We start from the raw sequence: 20,589 nt of genomic DNA on the forward strand, positions 1-20,589 counted from the left end.
CGGCCGCGGCTTTACGAGGACAACTATACAGCCTCGCCCTTCACCCGAGAGATAGAAGATTACCCATTGCCGCGGAGATTCAAAATCCCGAACATCGAACTGTACGACGGCTCGACCGACCCGGAAGACCACCTCTCGGTCTTCCTGACACACATGCGTCTGCAAACCGCCGCTGATGCACTCCGCTGCAAGACCTTCCCCATGTTTCTGAAGGGGAAGGCCCGGCTCTGGTTCCAGGGCCTAACGCCGGGGTCCATCGGAGTTTCGCCGAGTTGGCCAGACAGTTCGCCACCCAGTTCGTCTCCTCGAAGACTTACTCGAAAAACGTGACTCATCTGATGGCCATCAAGCAGAAACCGGACGAGTCCCTGAGGAGTTTCATGACCCGCTTCAACACGGAGAGCTTGCAGATCAGGGATAAAGACGAGAAGGTGATCATGGCCGCCTTCATGAATGGATTTAGGGTGGAAGAGCTCTTCTACAAGCTCGCCGAGAAGCCCCCCGGAAACCTGGAAGAACTCTTGACTAGGGCACACGCTGCCGCTATTGCGGAGGAGGCTGGTCGCCTGAAGAGAGAATCAGATAGGGAGCTCGGAGATCGCAGGGGACGGGTGAACCCGCCCGAGCATAAGGACGGGCGGCCAAGAAGAATGTTTTCGACCGGCTCTCAAAGGATAAAGCCCCTGCTCAGCCGTCGCTTCCAGCGAAAGGCAACACCCCCCTAACTCGGCCCAGAGCCCAAGTTCTGGCCGTTATGGAGGCGGAGGGCCTAGTGGGGCGGCCACCTAAGATGGGGACACCCCGGAACAAGAGGAACCAGGACCGGTACTGTGCCTTCCACCGTGACGTTAGGCATGATACGGAGGGGTGCTGGGCCCTGCAAAAGGAGATAGAGGATCTGATCCAGCGCGGCTTCTTGGGGCGATTCGTGCAGCAAGATCGGCCAGGCCAGGAGCGCGGACGCACCTACTGCGGAGACAGGGGCGAGAGCCAGCGTCGCGACCGCCCTGAGCTGTGTGACGTCCCTCGGGGCAACTCTCCCGACCTGGACGCTCAAAACTTGGCAGGAGTAATAAACACCATCGCTGGGGGCCCCACGGGAGGGGACAGCCATGCAGTTCGGAAGAACAGGCGACCCCCTCCGGAGGGGGATAACTCCTTGAAGCGCCTGCGTATGGACGAAGAGATCACCTTCGGACCAAGGGACGCGGTTCCCCTGGCGTCAGGAAACCACGAGACCATCGTGATAGACGTCGTGACCAATAACTACCGGGTGAAGAAAGTGTACATCGACCGGGGAAGCGCGGTGGACATCCTGTTTTACCAGGTGTTCAAGGAGTTCGGTTTGAAGGATGGACAGCTAACCCCGGTTCGGACACCCCTGGTGGGTTTCACAGGACCGCACATCACCCCCGAGGGGATGATCACCCTGATGGTTACGGTAGGACAGGCGCCCAAATGCCGGACCATTCCCGTCAACTTCGTGGTGGTCAAACAGCAATCCCCGTACAACGTGTTCTTGGGACGATCCGCCTTGAATGCCCTCCGAGCTATCCACTCGTTCCTCCACCTCAGCGTTAAATTCCCCACCCCGGGAGGAATAGCTGAGGTGCATGGGGATCCAGAGATGGCCAGAGCTTGCTACCTGGCCGTGCTCCGGGGACATGAGAAGGTGGTCGTCCAGACGACCAGCTTGGAGCCTTACATCCCGGGGGAGAAGGTCCGGCCACTGGGCACCCAGGACCAGATTGCGGAGTTCCCACTGAGGGAGGACAGGCCTGACCAGGTCCTCCGCGTCGGCGCGTCGCTACCCCCCGAAGAAAAGGAGGGCTTGAAGGCCCTACTAAGGGAGTACGCCCAGGTCTTCGCGTGGACGGTAGAGGACATGCCTGGGATTCCGACTGACCTGACTGTCCACCCACCTCAACGTAGACCCCAACTTCAAAGCAGTGAAGCAGAAGAAGAGGAGTTTCGCTCCAGAGAGGAATGAGTGATTCGGAAGGAGGTAGGCAAGTTGTTGGAATCCAAAATCATTCTGGAGGTGTATTACCCGACCTGGTTGGCCAACCCCGTTCTGGTAAAGAAGGAAGACCAGTCCTGGAGGATGTGCGTGGACTTTACAGATCTCAACAAAGCCTGCCCGAAGGACTGCTTCCTCTTGCCGAGGATCGACAGGTTAGTAGAATCTACTGTTGGTTTTGACGTCTTGTATTTCCTGGATGCTTTCAAGGGATACCACCAGATAGAGATGGCCGAAGAAGACCGGGAGAAGACCTCCTTCATCAGGAACTTACTGCTACCGGACCATGCCATTTGGGCTAAAGAACGTTGGAACTACCTACCAATGTCTGGTCAACAAACTGTTCCAGAATCAGATCGGCAAGAGTATGGAGGTCTACGTGGATGATATGATCGTCAAGAGCCGAACTGATCGGCAGCTCGTCCCCGACCTCAGGGAAATCCTGAAAATTATATGGGAAAGCCGAATGCGGCTGAACCCAAAGAAATGTACATTTGGGTTAGGTCGGGAAAGTTCCTGGGCTTCCTGGTCTCCCGAGAGGGGATCCGGGCCAACCCGGATAAGCTCCAGGCCATCATGGACATGGCCCCCCCGAGGAACGTCAAGGAGGTTCAACGGCTCGCGGGAAAGATGGCCGTCCTGAATAGATTCCTCTCGCGCTCCGCGGTGAGGGGGCTGTTTTTCCTTCGAATTTTGAAAGCACCAAAGGACTTCCAATGGACGGAGGAGTGCCAGACAGCCTTCACCGATCTAAAGGCATACTTGGCTGAACTGCCTGCTCTGACTGCCCCGGAGCAGGGAGAGACCCTGTTCCTATACTTGTCTGCTTGCAACGAGGCCGTAAACGCGATTTTGGTGCGAGAGGACAAGGGGGCTCAACGGCTAGTATACTACGTTAGCCGAGCCCAGCGAGCAGCTGCTCCCTGTAAATGGCTACAAAGCCAGGGGGAGGTCGGCAGGCTCGATCGGTGGGTCCGGCGGCTCGCGACTCGAAGTCCGGAGGGATAGAAAAAGACCCGGCCAGCTCGGCCACCGCCCCGGGTGAGAGGGTGACCTCCTCCCGGTCGGGATGACCGTAGTTGAACTCAGAATCATTCCCCTGCTCGGAAGCAGGGGTCCTCTCGGAGGAGTCCATGTCCTCCCCAGCTCCCCCCTGGGCTCCGCCAGGGGAGTCATGTGGAGACTTGGGGGAGGGGATAGAAGTGGCTTGCCGTTCGATGAGGGCATCGAGCTCGGCCACCTCCTCCAGGAGTCGGGCAGATGGAGAGCTCATGATGTCAATGGGCTCGAACAAGTCAGGAATAAGGAAGTTGGGATTAGAAGCAGAGGAAGAAGAGAGAGGAGGAGGAGAAGATGAAGATGAAGATGAGGACAAAGATGAAGAAGAAATGAAGATTCTGGGGGCTCTACGGCGGACCGGAATCTGGGATGCGGTGGAAGTGATGCCGGAATGATCCGACATAAAATGCAGGAGGTGGCAAAAGAGGAAAAGAAAATGCGAAAGAGGAGGGGAAGAACTTACTGATGATCGAAGCGAAAAAGGATGGAGAAATCGCCGGAATCTGGGCACCTTAGGCCGGAAATGCTGCCGATGGAACTCTCAGAGAGAAGGAAAATATGCAAAGAGGAGAAAATGGCAAATAGAGTCGGAAAGAAGTTTGGGAATCCCTATTTATAGGGAGTGAAGCTGAAGGGATGCACTGGGATGCACTGTTTCCCTATGGAGGGAAACGGCTGCTCGAATTTGAACCGCCCCATGTGAACGCATTTAATAGCGGTACGGGAACCGAAAAGACGCGACAACTGAAAGGACGCGGACGCAGTTTCCCAATGGTAGCACTGTACCGGAGGTGACCGCGGCAGAGCAGTGTGATGCTGGGCTCCCACGTGGCAGGGGTACAGATTAGGTCTGCTTGGAGGACCTACCTAATCTAGGGGGCTAGTGCAGAGGCCCCGTCCTGACCTATACACGTGGCAGCCCAGGAAGGTCTGAGCTGGGCTTAGACCCCAGACCCATGAGAACCGTCCCGCGGCCCTCCGCCGTTAGGGCTCCGAGGGGCTCCAGAGTACAATCCTGCATAGGTCGGGATTGCTCCCCCTCAGTACGGGATTGAGGCTATTCTGAGCAGGTCCCGAAACGTACGGAGGTCGGACTCCTAAGCAGGTATAAATAATGACGCAAATCGACTGCGCAAGGTACGCTCACTATTGGACAATTACTCCCGACCGTTTTACTTCCCGTGAACCTCACTCACCGGAAAACTAATTTGACCGTCGGAGTGCCCTCGGGGACGACCTCAGGACCCCTGTTAGTTCACTCTCTTGTTTGTCTTTCAGGCTTAGGACGCGCTCTTTCCATCAGCAAGCCGAGCTCATCAGCTCAGCTCGGTCCGGGGAAGATTCCATACTTCTTCAAGCACTATCCCATGTGATTGTACACATGGATGCAAATAAATTGCAAGTATGCTCGGTTAGAGTTAAAGTGCATGTTGATTGACCTCGAACCAAGTCTGAACAGCTCTAATACCCTATTAGGAGGCAAGCTTAACTGAATTTTAAACACATACACATGTATATAATTCGAGTTCAAGTGTTTTAATTCAAGTCAGAGCTCAAACAGTGTATATATTCGAACTCAACTCAACTCAATTACACCCATAGAACTTGTACATAATAAACGTACCCAATTATAGAGGATAAATGTAAACTATGAAATCTAAAGTTGCAAGCACATCAATTTTAGGTATTTTGATATTATACTTGTAATTAAAACTTTAACAAGTTAAATTGAATCGAATACTTGATATTCAGATTCTATTCGTAAATTATACAAATAAAATTTGAGTTTGATCGAGTACTAGATGAGCTATAAATGCTGATAGAATTCGATTCATTAATTTGTATAGATATTTGAGTTCAAATTCGAGCACAGCTTGTTAAATTAAACCAGCTGAATCCAACATTGAGTTCAATCTTGAATTTGATTTTGAAAATTATTTAATTATGGTTTTTAAAAATCATACATGATTTAGAATAATTTTAATTCTATTTCTTTGTTTTAGAAAATAAATAATATTAATTTGAAGTAAAATTTTTTTTGAGAAAAATAGTTTTAAAAGTTCTACTGACCTTGAATTGCCTAGTGGTATAAAGCAAATATTGTGATCTTGGACCCTTGCCCGCCTCTGGCAGCTCTTTGGGCCTCGCCGGGTAGAATGCTTTACTCACTGGAAGCTAAAAAAGAAGAAATCATCTAACCTATGTCAGAGTACTATCTTGTATTCTCTTCACCCTAGGCCCGCATCAAGGAGTCCAGACCACCGAATGGCCCGGCTCAAACTTAGAGCTGGTATATGCGAATGTAAGAGAAAAAAGGCAAAATTTCTTGCTATCTTTATCAGAATCTAATTGAACAATTGAACGAGAAGCGGCGAATGTTTCAATTCCAAGTTGAAAACAGAGTCAGACTTTGCCCGTGTAAACTGAAGTAACGAGCTGCAGTTGAGACCATTTTTGTATTTCATCAGCTTTATGGATTGCTACAATTTTGATGGCGGATCTTTCAGCTGGACTACTACTCCATAATCCGAACAATGTAACTCTCTTTGCCTTTTTCCCCTTTTTTTCTCCATTGTTAATATAAAAAATTTTAGCAATGGTCTGTACTTGCACTTTTTCTTCTCCTTCTTCATTTTCGCCATCTTTATCTTTTCCACAATATAAAACACCAGTCCGCTCAAAGCACCATAAATTGATCCCAAGTGTAGTAATTTCATGCCACAAGGCTAAAAACCCCAAAGCCGATGAAGAAGTAGAATCAGAATCAGAGTCTGAGTCAGAATCAAGGTTTAGGAAATCCCATTTATTATTGCTCAAACTTGCAGTAACTTCTACTGTAATTTCAGCTGCACTTCCCCAACCCTCATTAGCTGCTAAAGTATCTGCAAAGAAGCGTGCTGGGAAAAAATCTGAGGCTTTAAGTCCTCAAGAACTGAAAAAATGGTCACAAGGGCTTCCTGCAGTGACCCAGAGGTTGCCCTATTCAGAGATTATTGATTTGAGAAGAGGTGATAAACTTAAGCATATTATTAAACCCCCTAATGTTGAGTTTAAGGAACGACCTGAGGTGGTTTTGGCTGTTTTGGAGGATAATAAGGTTGTTAGGATAGTCTTGCCTTCTGTTGATGGTGACCCGAAATTTTGGGCAGAGTGGGATGAGTTGAAACTTGATAGTGTTTGTATGAATGCTTTTACTCCCCCTTTGAGAAAGCCTGAAATCCCTTCGCCTTATTTGGGACTTTTGGGGAAGATTCCATCGTGGATGTTTTCATTGGTGAAGGTGAAGCCACAGTCAAAGAAGGCATTGGAGTTGAAGAGGATGAGGGAGGAGATGAAGAAGAGGCAGAATGAGGAGTTGGGCAAAGATGAGAAAAGAGAGGGAGATGATTGAGAAAGCGGCTAGGATGGAGAAGAAAATGGAAGAGAGGAGGAAGAGGAAGGAGATGAAGAGAATTAAGTTCCAGGAATCATTGCTACAAGCACAGAGGAGTGCTCAAGATAGGTCGAGGTTTTGGGACAATTTAGCTAGTGATCCTAATGTTGTCAATTTTCTTGGCTTGTTCTTTTTCTTCATATTTTACGTTACTGTTGTTCTTAGTTTTAGAAGGGGGCAGAAAGATTATGAAGATAGGCTGAAGATAGAGAAAGCAGAGGCCGAAGAGAAGAAGAAGATGAGGGAGCTAGAGAGGGAAATGGAGGGCAGGGAGGTTGAGGATGATGAAGAGGCAGGCGGGAAAGGAGAGGAAAACCCATACATGAAGATGGCAATGCAATTCATGAAATCTGGTGCTCGCGTACGGAGAGCCAAAAGTAAGAGACTCCCGCAATACTTGGAGAGAGGCGTGGATGTGAAGTTCTCAGATGTTGCAGGGCTTGGAAAAATCAGAGAAGAGCTTGAGGAGGTTGTCAAATTTTTTACCCATGGGGAAATGTATCGCAGAAGAGGAGTTAGAATACCTGGTTAGTTTTTAGCATGCCTTTTCTTTTCTAATGTTTCTATTTACTTTGTCTTGAACAAAACTACTTTTTTTTTTGTTTCATTAAAAAGCATCAAAACCGGTACTGTTTGCTGTTTATCTATTCTGAGATCTCCTACTTAGAAGTTTTGATCTTTTATTCCATGAATTTTCTCTGGCTATTTCAGTTGTTGTGTAAGGACAAGATTATCAATTATTTCTTACTAATGAAGAACCTCTGTGTTGGGGCCAAGGTGTTGTGACTTTCAAGCAATGTGCTGGAATATCAAATTATACCTTTCTTAGAGTGTTTTCGATATTGCTAAGGGGGTCTGGGAATCATTTTAGGCTGACACAAACTCGCTTAAAATATCTTTTTCTCTTTCATACGCTTTATGTGCTGACACGTAGGTCATTTCCGCTGCTGCAGAGTCTTTTTTTTTTTCTTTATTTTTTGTTCTTTGTTCTTTCTTTGCATCAATATGTGCAGCAAAAGTTTTTTGTTTTTGTCCTCTCTCACAAGTATGGTTATATGTATCTAACTGTAGTTCTTACTCACTCACCTATAATAGCTAACTATGCCTTTTTACAGTTGAATGATATTACAATTTTCTTTGTCTGATTTATCATATGGTTCGCCTTTACTTCAACTTTAAGCACTGTGTATGCTTGTGTTGTGTGAACTTGTTTTCTTTATATGTGACCACAATCTTAGGCAATTACTTAGACTGTTGGTTGGCTATAATAAAGATTTCATTGTACACGGCAAGATCACATGTTAACTCCCGCTCTGTCATGATTCAACATGATGGGTGTAGGTTATTCTTTTGGCATAGTACTCTGATAATGTTCACTGGGCTTTCTGTCTTAAAATGCTTCCAGGGGGCATACTTCTTTGTGGTCCACCTGGGGTCGGGAAAACTTTATTAGCAAAAGCTGTGGCTGGCGAGGCAGGTGTAAACTTCTTTTCTATATCTGCTTCTCAGTTTGTGGAAATTTATGTTGGTGTTGGTGCTTCCCGTGTTCGAGCACTCTACCAAGAAGCAAGGGAGAATGTAAGCTATAATTCAGTGTGTTTTCATTACCCACACAAACTTTTCATGTTTTTTCCTTGGAGCTATGTGCCATAGTGCATTTTGGTTGTAGTCATATTTACAATCTGATCTATTGCGTTAACTTTCCCTTCGTTGTCTTTTTCTTTTCCTTCTTCTGCTGTCTGTTTTACAATAAAAGCAAGGGTTATTGTTGTTTTCCACGGCTGTTGTTCTTAAAAATGTGCTTCCTCTAATTAAATTCTGCTTGCATGTGAATCCCCTCATAATCATTACTAACAACCATAAAATAAAGCGGAAGTTTATCAGCTTATTCTACCTGAGAACATACACTTTGTTTGCATAGGCTCCATCTGTTGTCTTCATTGATGAGCTGGATGCTGTGGGGAGGGAGCGTGGTTTGATTAAGGGTTCTGGTGGACAAGAACGTGATGCTACTTTGAATCAGGTTTCTTTAACATACTGCACTTGTATTCTATTTCACATATTGGTATTTCTCTCCATTTTGAAATGCTATGGTATTGTTATATTTCAGCTTCTTGTCTGTCTAGATGGATTTGAAGGTAAAGGTGAAGTGATCACTATTGCTTCCACAAATAGACCAGATATCTTGGATCCAGCACTTGTAAGACCTGGACGATTTGATCGGAAAATATATATCCCTAAGCCTGGATTGATAGGTCGGATTGAAATTCTGCAGGTGTGATTCATCCCTGTTATAATTTAGATTTGTAATTCCAAACTGTAATTCAGAATGTGAAATTTATTTTTCTGTAATGTCTTGAAATGGACTAAATATGAGTAATATTCTTTCTTGCATGTTGTCTTAGGTCCATGCTCGTAAGAAGCCTATGGCTCCAGACGTTGACTACATGGCTGTTGCAAGTATGACTGATGGCATGGTTGGTGCAGAGCTAGCCAACATTATTGAGGTTGCTGCTATCAATATGATGCGTGATGGAAGAACTGAGGTATTATATTGCCCACAAAAGCAAAGTTGCTTGACAATCTTGTACCTGTCTTCATAAAATACTTTCCATGTCATGTCCTTGATTTTTCCACTAATTCTTTTAATCTTTCTTTTTTTTTGGGGGGGGGGGGGGTGGTGTGGAAGCAAAATCTTTCATGGATGCTTCTGGTTTGGTGTTTTCTTTTGTTAAATAAATTAGTAAAGAAAGAGCCTTCACTTTCATGAATCAGTTGATTGTGTCTAGTGGATACCCTTAAGATCTCTACATTTCTGCAGATAACAACTGATGATTTGTTGCAAGCTGCACAAATGGAAGAAAGAGGTATGCTAGATAGAAAAGAGAGGAGCCCTGAGATGTGGAAGCAAGTTGCTATTAATGAAGCAGCAATGGCTGTAGTAGCAGTGAACTTCCCTGACCTCAAGAATATTGAATTTGTATGATCTCTACCTCATAGTATAGAATGATGAACTTGCGATTACCCGTTTTGCTAGTTGTACAACTGAGTCCTTTGTTCCCTACTTTGGTGATAATTCATGGATAATGAAACTTGTAACGAGTTTCTTATTTTCTATATCAAATTTATGCTTTTAGGTTGATTGTTTAACACAGTTGAAAATCCTATTCTATTACTCATGATAATGAAGCATATTAATACCAAGATACTTGCACGAAAAATATGACAGTTGATATTGACTACTTTTAGTGTTTCTTTTATTGATTAGTTATTTAGGACTTTGTTGGCTGCTGAAATGTGAAAATCTGCTTGTAACACCTATCAGTCTTGCCTTGTGATGCTAAGAAACTGTCTCACATTGTTTTGGTTAGATTTTTCGTTTATAACAATAAGCACTGTTCCAATTTCTGTGCATATTGGACATCTAAAACATCTACAAATAATAGTGGGAATGTTTATCCTGTTTCATTTAACTTGACAGATTTATTGGCAAAGAAAGCCTGTAGAATTCAACTTTTAGCTATGCAGGTTCTTAGTGGCACCTAATCTCTTTCAAAACAGACTAATATGACAGAATTGAAAGCCGTAATTGTTTATATATTTGTTCTGTGTGAAGTTTTTCATTCCAACTTTCATTTTGAAATTTTATTGAAGCTGAATTGCTATTTCTTTAATTGATGTACTGGGAATGCAGTTCTGTATGGTCAGTTTTTGCAGTCATTGGATGTGGTTAAGAAGTTATATGCTGGTCCCAAAGTATTTTATTACTTACTGGTTTAATCATTGTTGATACTACTTCCGTTTCCTTTCTGCAGACATATCCCTTGAAATCAACATGCTGATGATAATATTTGTTTGATTTACCACATTCCTCTTGTTTGCATTTGATATAGTTGAAAAATTTTCTTTTGCATTTGATTGCTGATTATTTTCCTACTTGGACTTATTGCAAATGGTTGTTCATTTGCTTTTCATTTTCATCATTTAATGAGTCGGGAATTGATTTGCAAATTTATTATTGTTTTGTGCAGGTAACCATTGCTCCAAGAGCTGGAAGGGAACTAGGTTATGTTCGGTTCAAGATGGATCATGTTAAATTTAAGGAAGGAATGCTAAGGTATGACTGCTTTTACCATCAGTGGTGCTTCCTGCATAAAAAATCTGTGAATAAAAAAATTGCAACATCAGTTTTAATTATTGGAGAGTTATTCATATCTGTGAGTATTTTAGCAAACTTCCAAAGATTGACTAAGTAGTGCTGATGCTTCCTATTGTTTACATCTTAAAACCGGATATTGGCCCTCACAGAAATATAGGCACAGAAATTGTGGTAATTTCTTTGACTTCTCAATAATTATACATGATTGTTCATTTAACTCTTCATGTCTGAATTTCTTGCAGCCGCCAATCTCTCTTAGATCATATCACTGTTCAACTAGCACCACGTGCAGCTGATGAGTTGTGGTATGGAGAGGGCCAGGTAAAAGAACTTTAGATCGTACTTTCCTAAGGAACAGACATTCAATTATTGGCATTAACGGTATCAGTTTTAAGTCTCAGATCAAATTAGTTGGGTGAACTTTGAATGCCTTGGTGATGCCTTTATGTGTTACTGCCTGTTGTAAAACCTTTCATTGTAAGGACTCCTTTAGAATTCATATTCTCATGAAGGACTTTAATCGTTGGCTGCAGAAGCAAACATGCAGAGACTTTCCTGAGTATTTATCATGATTCCTATAAGCATTTAGAAACTCAAACTGCATTCTGATTATTGGCTAGAACTTTAATAATTAAAACTTCTACTGGCCTTACTGAACTTGATAACTTATGTGGCCTTAGGATATTGCTAGAGCGATCAGCTGAGAAGCAACAGCCAAATGAACGAAACTTTACTCAAAAATCAAATTTCTCTCGTAATATCCTAGTATGCATCTTCCATCAATGCTTTGCCTATAATGCACATTTGCTTTATTGCATGAACGCAGATTTGTATATTGATCTGAGGGAAGATTTTTGCTATTAATTCATTTGCAACTAAAATGCACGTGCTCCTACTAATGAATCCCATCATTATGGATCTGATTTTGGTGCTTTTGGCTTATAGAGTGGGTCAAATAATGTTTTATGGGACTTGGTGGTGCTCACAACATCTTATTTAACTGGCTTTCAGAGGAGAAAATGATAGCCATTTATGGCTCTTAGTTTAAACTAACAATCCCAATTACAGTGAATTAAAAATTCTTGCATTTGTGTTTTAACTGTATTTTTAGTAACTTGCTACTTCTGTGCGATAAAATTCCAGTTGAGCACGATATGGGCGGAAACTGCAGACAATGCTAGGTCAGCTGCGCGAACACTTGTTATTGGTGGTCTCTCGGAGAAACATTATGGTCTGAATGACTTCTGGGTTGCTGATCGTTTGAATGTAAAGCCTCACTCTGCCATCCTCATTGGTCTTTTTTATTTTTTATTTTATTTTTTCAGGGGGACTTGCTGAAGCTTCCATCTCTTTTGTTGATTTCAATTTTTCGCTTTAACTTGAGAATTGTCTTTTCGCGGTTTTCAATTTTTCCCTTTAGATTGTCAATTTTCTCAGTCACTAAAAAGAGAGGAATGATCTTGTGGTTAGAATTACACATATGACTAGTTCATGCCTTTGCAGTTTAAGCTTTAATTGACTTTTGAGTTATATGTGAGATGACTGAAAATGCAGAAAATGCACACTGCCTTCTTATTACCCTTTTTTTTGTTTTTTCCTCTTGGGTGCTACTTTCTCTAGCATAAATATGCTCGTCAAGCTGCTGACATGGACAACGTAAATCTCTTTTTTCAGGACATTGATTTAGAGGCTCTGCGGATTGTAAATATGTGCTATGAACGTGCTAAAGAGGTGGCTGTACATGATGAGATGAAATATTTTATCAGAAGCAAAAGGGAAAATGATATTTAGAAATTGTACTGAATGTTTGTACTTGTAATATTTCACGCAGATCCTCCAGCGCAACAAAAACCTCATGGATGTGGTGGTTGATTCTCTTGTTGAGAAGAAAAGCCTGACCAAGCAAGAATTCTTTGACTTAGTTGAATCACACGGGTTTCTCCAACAAATGCCCCCAAGCATAATAGATATCAGGTCCACCAAACGTTCAGAGTTTCAAGACCTGATAACTGACCAGCAAGAAGCATCTCTTAGAAGTTCTTGATCATAGTTTTTTGAGAGGATCTATAAGGTTCTTACACGTTTTCATCATCTCTATCTATTCTCCCAAACTAGTATAATTGGTTTGAGATTTTGAGCATTCCTCTCTTTTGCTGTCCTCTTTTTTATCTATCCTAACGGTAGTTTGTTTTTTTTCCTTTCAGAATCAGAAGAGCAGACACAGTGTATAAGCAGTTGCCTGCTGAGCTTTCAGACGAACTATGCAAATTATAGATGAATGAACCAGACGATTGCAGCATCCAGGCTGGGGCATGGTGATGCTCTCTCCGTGTATCCCTGTAAAATGTTGGACGCTGAGGACATGCTATATCACCCTGCAGCTGGCTAACTAATTGTTCTGAGTTCCCAGAATTTTGAAAGAGAAAGCCCAGGAGGGATGAACGAAGAGGCCCTTCTTTATTTGTTGTCGATTATTAGCTCGTAGGTGTGCCCCCAAATGAATGCTGGGGTTTGGTAATTCGTTCGGAAATTTTGTTACTGCGAAGAGGGTGGCGGAGAGTTCACTATATGCTGTTATGATTTTTGGATTAAGTTCCGTAAGTGGTACTATAAGTTGAGCATTAGTCTCCATGGATAATTTTACATCATGATCTTTTGAAGTGACTATATATATATATATATAAAGTCGAGTTGGATTTCGATTTTTGCGTTTTTCTTGCACTTGGGCAATGTCACCTCTCCCTCGTATGACCTAGCGGCTTGAACTGGGGCCAATGTCGCCTTTGTTTCGGTTTAACCATCATTTTGCTTATTCTCATACTATAGTTTTTGTACTTTTTATCAATGAATAAGATACTTCTTAGTAAAGTTACCCATATAATAGGATCCAAAATCTGTTGTATTTGTTTTTATTAACTCGGACTAATTTTTTTTTTTTCCCGTGAGCAAGTTTTGAAAATTTAAAAGGAAAACATGTGTATATTACTGATGATCAAGTGAAAAAGACAACAGACAACTATCTCTGATTATCCCCACGACCTCCTCCACTCCTGGATTTTACGTCTTGCTTGAGTAGTTGAAGCGCCAAACACAGCAACTCCCTCCACGTTCACCTTGTAACTACTGTACCACTACTTTCAATTCTGCCCTTTTGCTCTTCAAAAACTGCAACTTTATATATCAGGGAACACCACCCCCATCTGCCTACCTACAACTTCTTGAAGCTTTTCATATTTCCTCTCGAGAAGAACCTTCGTTTTCAGTAACAACAGCATTAACAAGTAGTACTGCTGAAAAAAAACATCAAAATGGCACCTCGTTCAGTTCTCTGCTGTGTTTGTGCATTAGTCATTCCAGTGATATTCTTCAGTGCTACTCCTACCATGGTCGTGGCTGCCGAGGAATTCAAAGTGGGTGATGCTTTAGGCTGGCGACAGCCCACATTGAACGAAACTGATATGTATAATCTATGGGCCTCCAGAAGGAGATTCCACGTTGGAGATTCTCTTCGTGAGTTTTCGTACTCATTTCTCTCCTAAACTAGCTTTATGTTGCATGATATTAAAACCGCAGCATGACACAAGGCTAATGCAAAGTTTTTTTTTGTTGGGTTTTGTTGAGGGAGTAACTTGCATTCTTATTATGTTTCTGCGGTGACAATCTTGAACCGTACTCAGTGATGAAGTTTTTTCATTTCTAATTACAAGAACTTTAGTAGAAAGAAAAGGGCAGAAGAAGTCAGAAGTTGGAAGTGCATAACATAAGGATTTAGCACTCATTCATTACAAGACAAAAAAAAAAAAAAGATCTCTTAAATCAAGGGGTTATAATATTCAATCTTGTATGCTTGAAATGGTAACGTAGTAGTTGTTAATGTGGACAAGGTTGTGTTTTATACCAGGTTTCGAGTATACGAATGATTCGGTGGTGGTGGTGGATAAATGGGGATTCTATCACTGCAACACAAGCAGCCCAATTACCGCATACACTGACGGGAACAATACCTTGATTACTCTGGATGCACCAGGCCCTATGTACTTCATCAGCGGAGATCACCATCACTGTAAAGAAGGCCAGCGGCTGCTGATCGACGTCTTTCCCCTGCACCCCAGATCACATTCTCCTCCAGCCATTGCCCGTCCACCTCAGTCATTTCCTGGAATCTCTCCAGCCCCATCTCCCCTTTCGAATTCAGGACCGACAATTTCATCAGCTGATGGGGTGGCTTCGATATCAGTGGTCTCAGTACTGGTTGCTTTTGTCGCGACGGCACTGATGGCTTGAGTTATAGTCATAGGGGCAACTCAATACATCTATTCATCTATGTTAGGGAGACTCATTATTACATTATTATTTGTATTTGAATTTTCTAGTACGATGCAACTTTCTCGTTGATTTAATTTATGCAGTCAAATATTTCAGTATTATTCTAACTCTTTGGTCTGCATTTTGTTTTTGTAATCTTTGAACTTTGCATAAGGAAAGTATAAGATTAATTGGCGCTTCAAAATTTATCCCTCATTTAAAGTTGGAGGAAACAAGCCCTTGGCATCTTTCTGGAAATGAAAAAGGAAGAAGAGAAGACTAATGACAGACTTCTCCATGCATTATCTAAAGGAAAGTAGTTCTCTTTTTGCGACTACATACGCTGATTTCTTGATTCCTCTTGGACATTTTAGAAAACAAGCTGGAGTATTGATTTAAGTCGTATCAAAGATAGATAGTTTTTATCTTTTTACGTTGAGGATTGAGAGTTGAGACAGCCTAAAAGGATAGGAGGTAAACCAACATTTCAATTGGCAGGGTTTGACTTGAGTTGGCTAAGCAAAGGATGAAAAGGGCCCCAACAGTAAAAGTGCAGACAATTTTTTTTCCCCAACAGTAAAATGTAAACAATTGCCCTTGTCTTTTTTTTTTTTTTTTCTGAAATGATAGAGCAAGTCAAAAGGATGCATTTTTGCCCCTTTTTTAAGAATATTCTGAGTAGAGCAGGTGCAAACTTGGCAATAGTTGTCACGACCTTTGATTTGACTTTTTTTTTTCCCGGACACAGAGGTATCCGGGTTCGATAAGTCGAACCCGACTAATCTCCCTATGATTTAAGAGGAGAGGCTCCTTCCCCTTAAACACGTTAACCCTAGAATTCGAACCTGGTGGGAATGGACAACGTACTCTGAGGAGAAGCTGTGGCCAACCGAGCTAATAAGGTGGGGCAAGAGATCAAAATATGAAACAAAGATTGCTAAATACTATGGTATAACAAAGTCAAACATTCTAACGATTGTGCCAGTGTACTCCCTTGATGTAGTTGGGTCTATATACCCACTAACCCCCTACCACAGCCTCCTTAGGCTCCCCTTTTCCCCTAGATTAGGATAGAGTAGGTTATATAAATGCATAGCAACCAAAAAAAAAAAAAAGTCAAACATTCGTGTACGTTTCTTGTACCACTGAAAACAGAAAGTTAAGTCAGTTTTTGGCCCTCCCTTTTTTTTTTTTTTTGGTTCCTTCTCCGGCGTAAAGCTTTAGCCTAGGGATGGCAACGGGGCGGGGTTGGGGCGGGGGTCCCCTCCCCCGTCCCGTTGCCTATTAGTTCCCCCCGTCCCCGCCTCCTGCTCCCCCCGCCCGCCCGCCCCCCCGCCCCCGCCCCGTTCCCCCGCGGGTGCCCCCGCGGGGTTAATACAATTTTATTATATAATTTTATTATAATTAAATTTTAATAAATAATCAAGTACTAAAATATCAACGCATCACCAAATTATTATTCATTGTAATTTTACAATTGAAACTCATAAAAACAATCAAACAGAAGTTATTTGAATACAATCCAATATGATGAAATAAATATAACTAAAATAGTCAAGTTTTCACTTTTAGTACAAATGCAATCACTAATTCATTATTGTGTTTGTGGTTTTTTTTGAGAAAAAGTGTTATTCTATTAAGTGTAATTAGAAATTTAGTATAAATATATTAGTAAATTTAGTATAACTAATTAATAAATTCTATTAGTAAACATGTAGAATTATTCATATAATTGATAATATCAATTATATTACATAAACTAACATACATTATATAATATATCTAACTAATAATATCATTATCATAAGTTTATAACTAATTAACTTACATGTTATATATAATTATATATTTTTTTATATTTTTTTTTGTTTTGCGGGGGGCGGGGCGGGGCGGGGGGCGGGGGAGTATACCCCCGCCCCGAGAGCCCCCCGCGGGCACCCGCCCCCATTGCCATCCCTACTTTAGCCTGCCCCAATTCTCACTTTCTCAGTGGTTTGCTGTCTCAGATACTCCGGAAAGCAGTAGAGTAGTATCTTCAGCGCACGACAGAGCAAGAAAGAAGTCTTCTTCTTTTTTTTTGCTCGTTTGCAGAATGGTCAAAAAGCCCGTTAAATACTTTGTGGTAAACAATTTGTTATGTCATTCGTACTAGTAGTGAGACTTAGAATTTAATTGTCACAGGCAACGAGTATATATGAGATGAGATTGCTGTCTAAAACTAAAAATTTAATCAGAGTTTTGTGCGAAACTTCAGGTGGACGCCTTCACGGACAAGGCATTCAAGGGGAATCCAGCGGGGGTGTGTTGGTTGGAGGAGGACAATAGAGATAAGGAATGGCTGCAAGCTGTTGCTGGGGAGCTGAATATGTCAACCACAGCTTTTCTCACTCCGATTGACGGCACCGACGAGTTACAATCAGCATCTCCCAGGTTTGGAATTCGGTGGTTCACTCCAGTAGCTGAGGTCTGTCCCGCCTGCACCAACCACATTTTTCTTCTTCTTTCTTTTCTTTTTTGGGATAATTTCAGACAATTTTATCTTACAATTTTATCACACAAATATTTCAGACAAGTTTTGACAATTTCACTGAACTCCCCTAAAGTTTAAAAAATTATATATGCCTCCCTTATTATTTTAAATGATAATACTATCCTTAAATATTTTAATAAAATTTCATTGTTTGGTATGCTTATAGTTAGAATGCCTTTAAAATTATTTTTTCATTATTTTTTACTTCTTATTCCTCTTCATTTTAATTTTTTGCCAATAAAATTGTAAAATTACCATCATTATCTCTAGTTTCTAGCTTTCTATCATAACCAAATGTCAAATTAATGATTTTTTTAATGAGTTAACTTTATACGTAATCTGGTGTTCTTTGCTAATTTTTATTTTCTATTTTTTGGTATTAAAATTAACAATAAATCCAAAAAAAAATACCCAAAATCACTACTAAATTATGATAATCTCACTACTCAAAAAATTTATAAATTTTGAATCAATTTTTTCAACATTTTATTTTCTATCTTATAAATCTAAATCCATGATAAAATACCGTCAAAAGTATCCTATCACAGTGATAAAATTATTATTATAATTGTTTATCGAATAATAGGTATGAACATGAAAAATTTACGTATTTTCTTTATAATTATATTAGATAATTTTATAATTCTATAGGAAAGTAAATTAAAACTCATTACACAAGAGCATTTTTGGATATTCATTTAAAAATGTGATCAAGTCAATATTATTTTAAGGTTTTGTTACAAAAACTATCAAATCAAGGGAGGTATGTGTAATTTTTCAAATATCAGGGGAGCTCAATGAAATTGTTAAAAACATCAGGAGAGGTTTCTGAAATTATCCCTTCTTTTTTTTCAAAGCTAAATTTGTGAAATGCGCTGGCTTGCCTTGGATATTTAATTGATAAATATGCTTAATTTGGACTTCTCTTTTGAATTTTGGCATCTATAGTTATTTTCCCTCCCTCCTTTTTTGCCAATTAGTTTGGGTTTAGGTAAGCAGTCAAAATTATACACCGCTAAGAAACTTCATCGCGTAATAAAGTTGAATATTTTTCTTCACCTTTTGCCCAACTTCAGATTTCAGTTTATGATCATGAAGCTCTGTGCCTGAGATTCCACTTGTGGTACTAATTTCTATTCCAGCAGAATCTTGATTGTTGGATAGTAAAACGTTCAACTCCATCTTTTGTATAACTAAATGTATCTTTGGTACGCATATAATGGCCATTGTTGATCAATAGACACTGATGCTTTTATGATTTCGGTCATTTTTTGTGGCCTTTTTATATAGCTATGTATCAGTAAGTGTCAGATGTTTGAACGATGAATTCACTCTTCGATATGACTTCTGCTTGCAGGTGCAACTCTGCGGACATGCAACTTTAGCAGCCTCACATACTCTATTTACATATGGTCTAGTGAATTCTCATAGAATCGAGTTCCTGACTCTGTCAGGGATTTTAACAGCCAGGCGAATCTCAAAATCCAGGGCCTCGGAATCTATTGAGCTTCAAAATGGAGATAATGCTCAAGAGGACTACTTTATTGAATTAGATTTCCCAGTCGTCCCGGTTACTGGATTTAATTCTGCAGACGTATCGGAGATCTCTAAAAGCTTAAATGGTGCTTCTGTGGTTGAGATCCTGAAGACTACCACTGCAGAAGACCTTGTAGTCAGTTTCTTTGCCATTTGAATTATTAAACAATTTAAAAGAATTGTTCTATGTCAAGTAAAAAGACGAATTATAAGTTCGCAAATTAACCAACCACTGATACTTGTTTAATAGTATATGCTTGAGGAGTTCATTCCAGGTGACATCACTAATCGTACTTTGATAGGTTGTGCTCCCATCAGAAAAAGCAGTTGCAGAATTGGAACCGCAGTTTGATGAGGTAAAAAGATGTCCAGGTAGAGGGATAATTGTCACTGGGCCTGCATCGCCTGAAACTGGATTTGACTTCTATAGTCGCTTCTTCTGCCCAAAGTTTGGGGTTAATGAGGTGATCCTCTTTATTCTTCTAGATAATCTTGGCTCTGATATAGCACCGGGACGTGCTCCATATATGTTGCATGACTTTGCTTTGCAAATATCAGGATCCTGTCTGTGGCAGCGCACATTGTGCCTTAGCGCCCTACTGGAGCAAGAAGCTCGGCAAATGTGATTTTGTTGCTTATCAGGTGCTGTTTTACCCTCGCTCTCCCCTCTCTTGGGCACGGCGTGCACAAATTTAAAGACAAATTACAAACAAACCAAACTGCATCTTTGCATTTGTGCCTCAAAAGGCTGAGGAAATAATTTGGCAAAGCATACGAGAGCAAGAGATTAATGAATATGATCCCAGCGTTCTTCTCTTGATGCAGGCATCTTCTAGGAGTGGTGTGATTAACCTCCATTTGGACGAGAAGAATCAAAGAGTACTTCTACGGGGAAAAGCAGTTGTCGTGGCAGAGGGCTCTATCTTGGTCTAGAACCATTCTACTCGAGATGTTCATCTGTTCCTCAAAAACTGGTGTGTAGACCGAGGTTGAGATTATAAAAACCTGCCGAAACTGGACCAACTGCTAATGCAATTTAGTTGTATCCCATGCACTTGTGAGGTTATATTTGCTCTGTGTTTCGCGGATCATATGTTGTTGCAACTGAGATTGCGAACTGAGCGGATCATCACAGTGCTACTGACTTGTGCCATCATATAGGGAGGGTAGAAGCTTTTGTACTATCAAATAGGGCAGATCTAAAGATTCCACTCTGGCCATGTTTAGTCAGTACTGTAGACGATGTCAAAGGATGGATATCTCTGGGCAAAGTCGCAATATGGCGAGAGAGAAGAAGATAGTAATTAGTGTCGTATGACAATGAGAGTATTTTGGATTTTTCTTTAAAATATGGGATTTGAAAGTATATGCACCTCCATTTTTGTGAGGAAAAAATAAATAAATGAACGGAATAATCGATGGTACTATTATGAAACTCCATAAACTTTTTTGAGTGTAAGGCCTGGGTTTAAGCCTTGTACGATGAATGCATTTTTCTTGCCAATTTTGGTTGCTTCTGTAACATCAAAACGATCCAGGGACAAAAA

The 20,589-nt window shown here is 41.4% G+C and overlaps 3 protein-coding genes across 3 annotated transcripts; all 3 read left to right on the forward strand.

Moving 5' to 3' along the window:
- The first annotated feature begins 5,436 nt into the window (after positions 1 to 5,436).
- On the forward strand, positions 5,437 to 13,489 carry LOC113768207 (probable inactive ATP-dependent zinc metalloprotease FTSHI 2, chloroplastic). Its single transcript, XM_027312474.1, is given in 13 exon segments — positions 5,437 to 6,437; positions 6,439 to 7,039; positions 7,918 to 8,090; positions 8,434 to 8,535; positions 8,623 to 8,787; positions 8,918 to 9,058; positions 9,334 to 9,492; positions 10,544 to 10,629; positions 10,914 to 10,992; positions 11,815 to 11,937; positions 12,346 to 12,402; positions 12,503 to 12,742; positions 12,876 to 13,489. Coding segments are annotated over 12 exon segments (2,661 nt in total). The 5' UTR covers positions 5,437 to 5,675; the 3' UTR covers positions 12,716 to 12,742; positions 12,876 to 13,489.
- A 490-nt stretch (positions 13,490 to 13,979) lies between these two features.
- Positions 13,980 to 14,955, forward strand: LOC113767867 (mavicyanin-like). Its single transcript, XM_027312070.1, has 2 exons — positions 13,980 to 14,181; positions 14,573 to 14,955. The coding sequence occupies exons 1-2, from the start codon at positions 13,980 to 13,982 to the stop codon at positions 14,953 to 14,955; spliced, it is 585 nt and encodes a 194-aa protein (XP_027167871.1).
- A 1,986-nt stretch (positions 14,956 to 16,941) lies between these two features.
- On the forward strand, positions 16,942 to 20,357 carry LOC113768161 (uncharacterized isomerase BH0283-like). Its single transcript, XM_027312411.1, has 6 exons — positions 16,942 to 17,098; positions 17,231 to 17,440; positions 18,864 to 19,178; positions 19,345 to 19,506; positions 19,601 to 19,684; positions 19,868 to 20,357. The coding sequence occupies exons 1-6, from the start codon at positions 17,069 to 17,071 to the stop codon at positions 19,973 to 19,975; spliced, it is 909 nt and encodes a 302-aa protein (XP_027168212.1). The 5' UTR covers positions 16,942 to 17,068; the 3' UTR covers positions 19,976 to 20,357.
- The last annotated feature ends 232 nt before the right edge of the window (positions 20,358 to 20,589 follow it).

The sequence above is a fragment of the Coffea eugenioides genome, chromosome 4 (genome assembly GCF_003713205.1).
Source record: "Coffea eugenioides isolate CCC68of chromosome 4, Ceug_1.0, whole genome shotgun sequence".
NCBI classification, from domain to species: domain Eukaryota; kingdom Viridiplantae; phylum Streptophyta; class Magnoliopsida; order Gentianales; family Rubiaceae; genus Coffea; species Coffea eugenioides.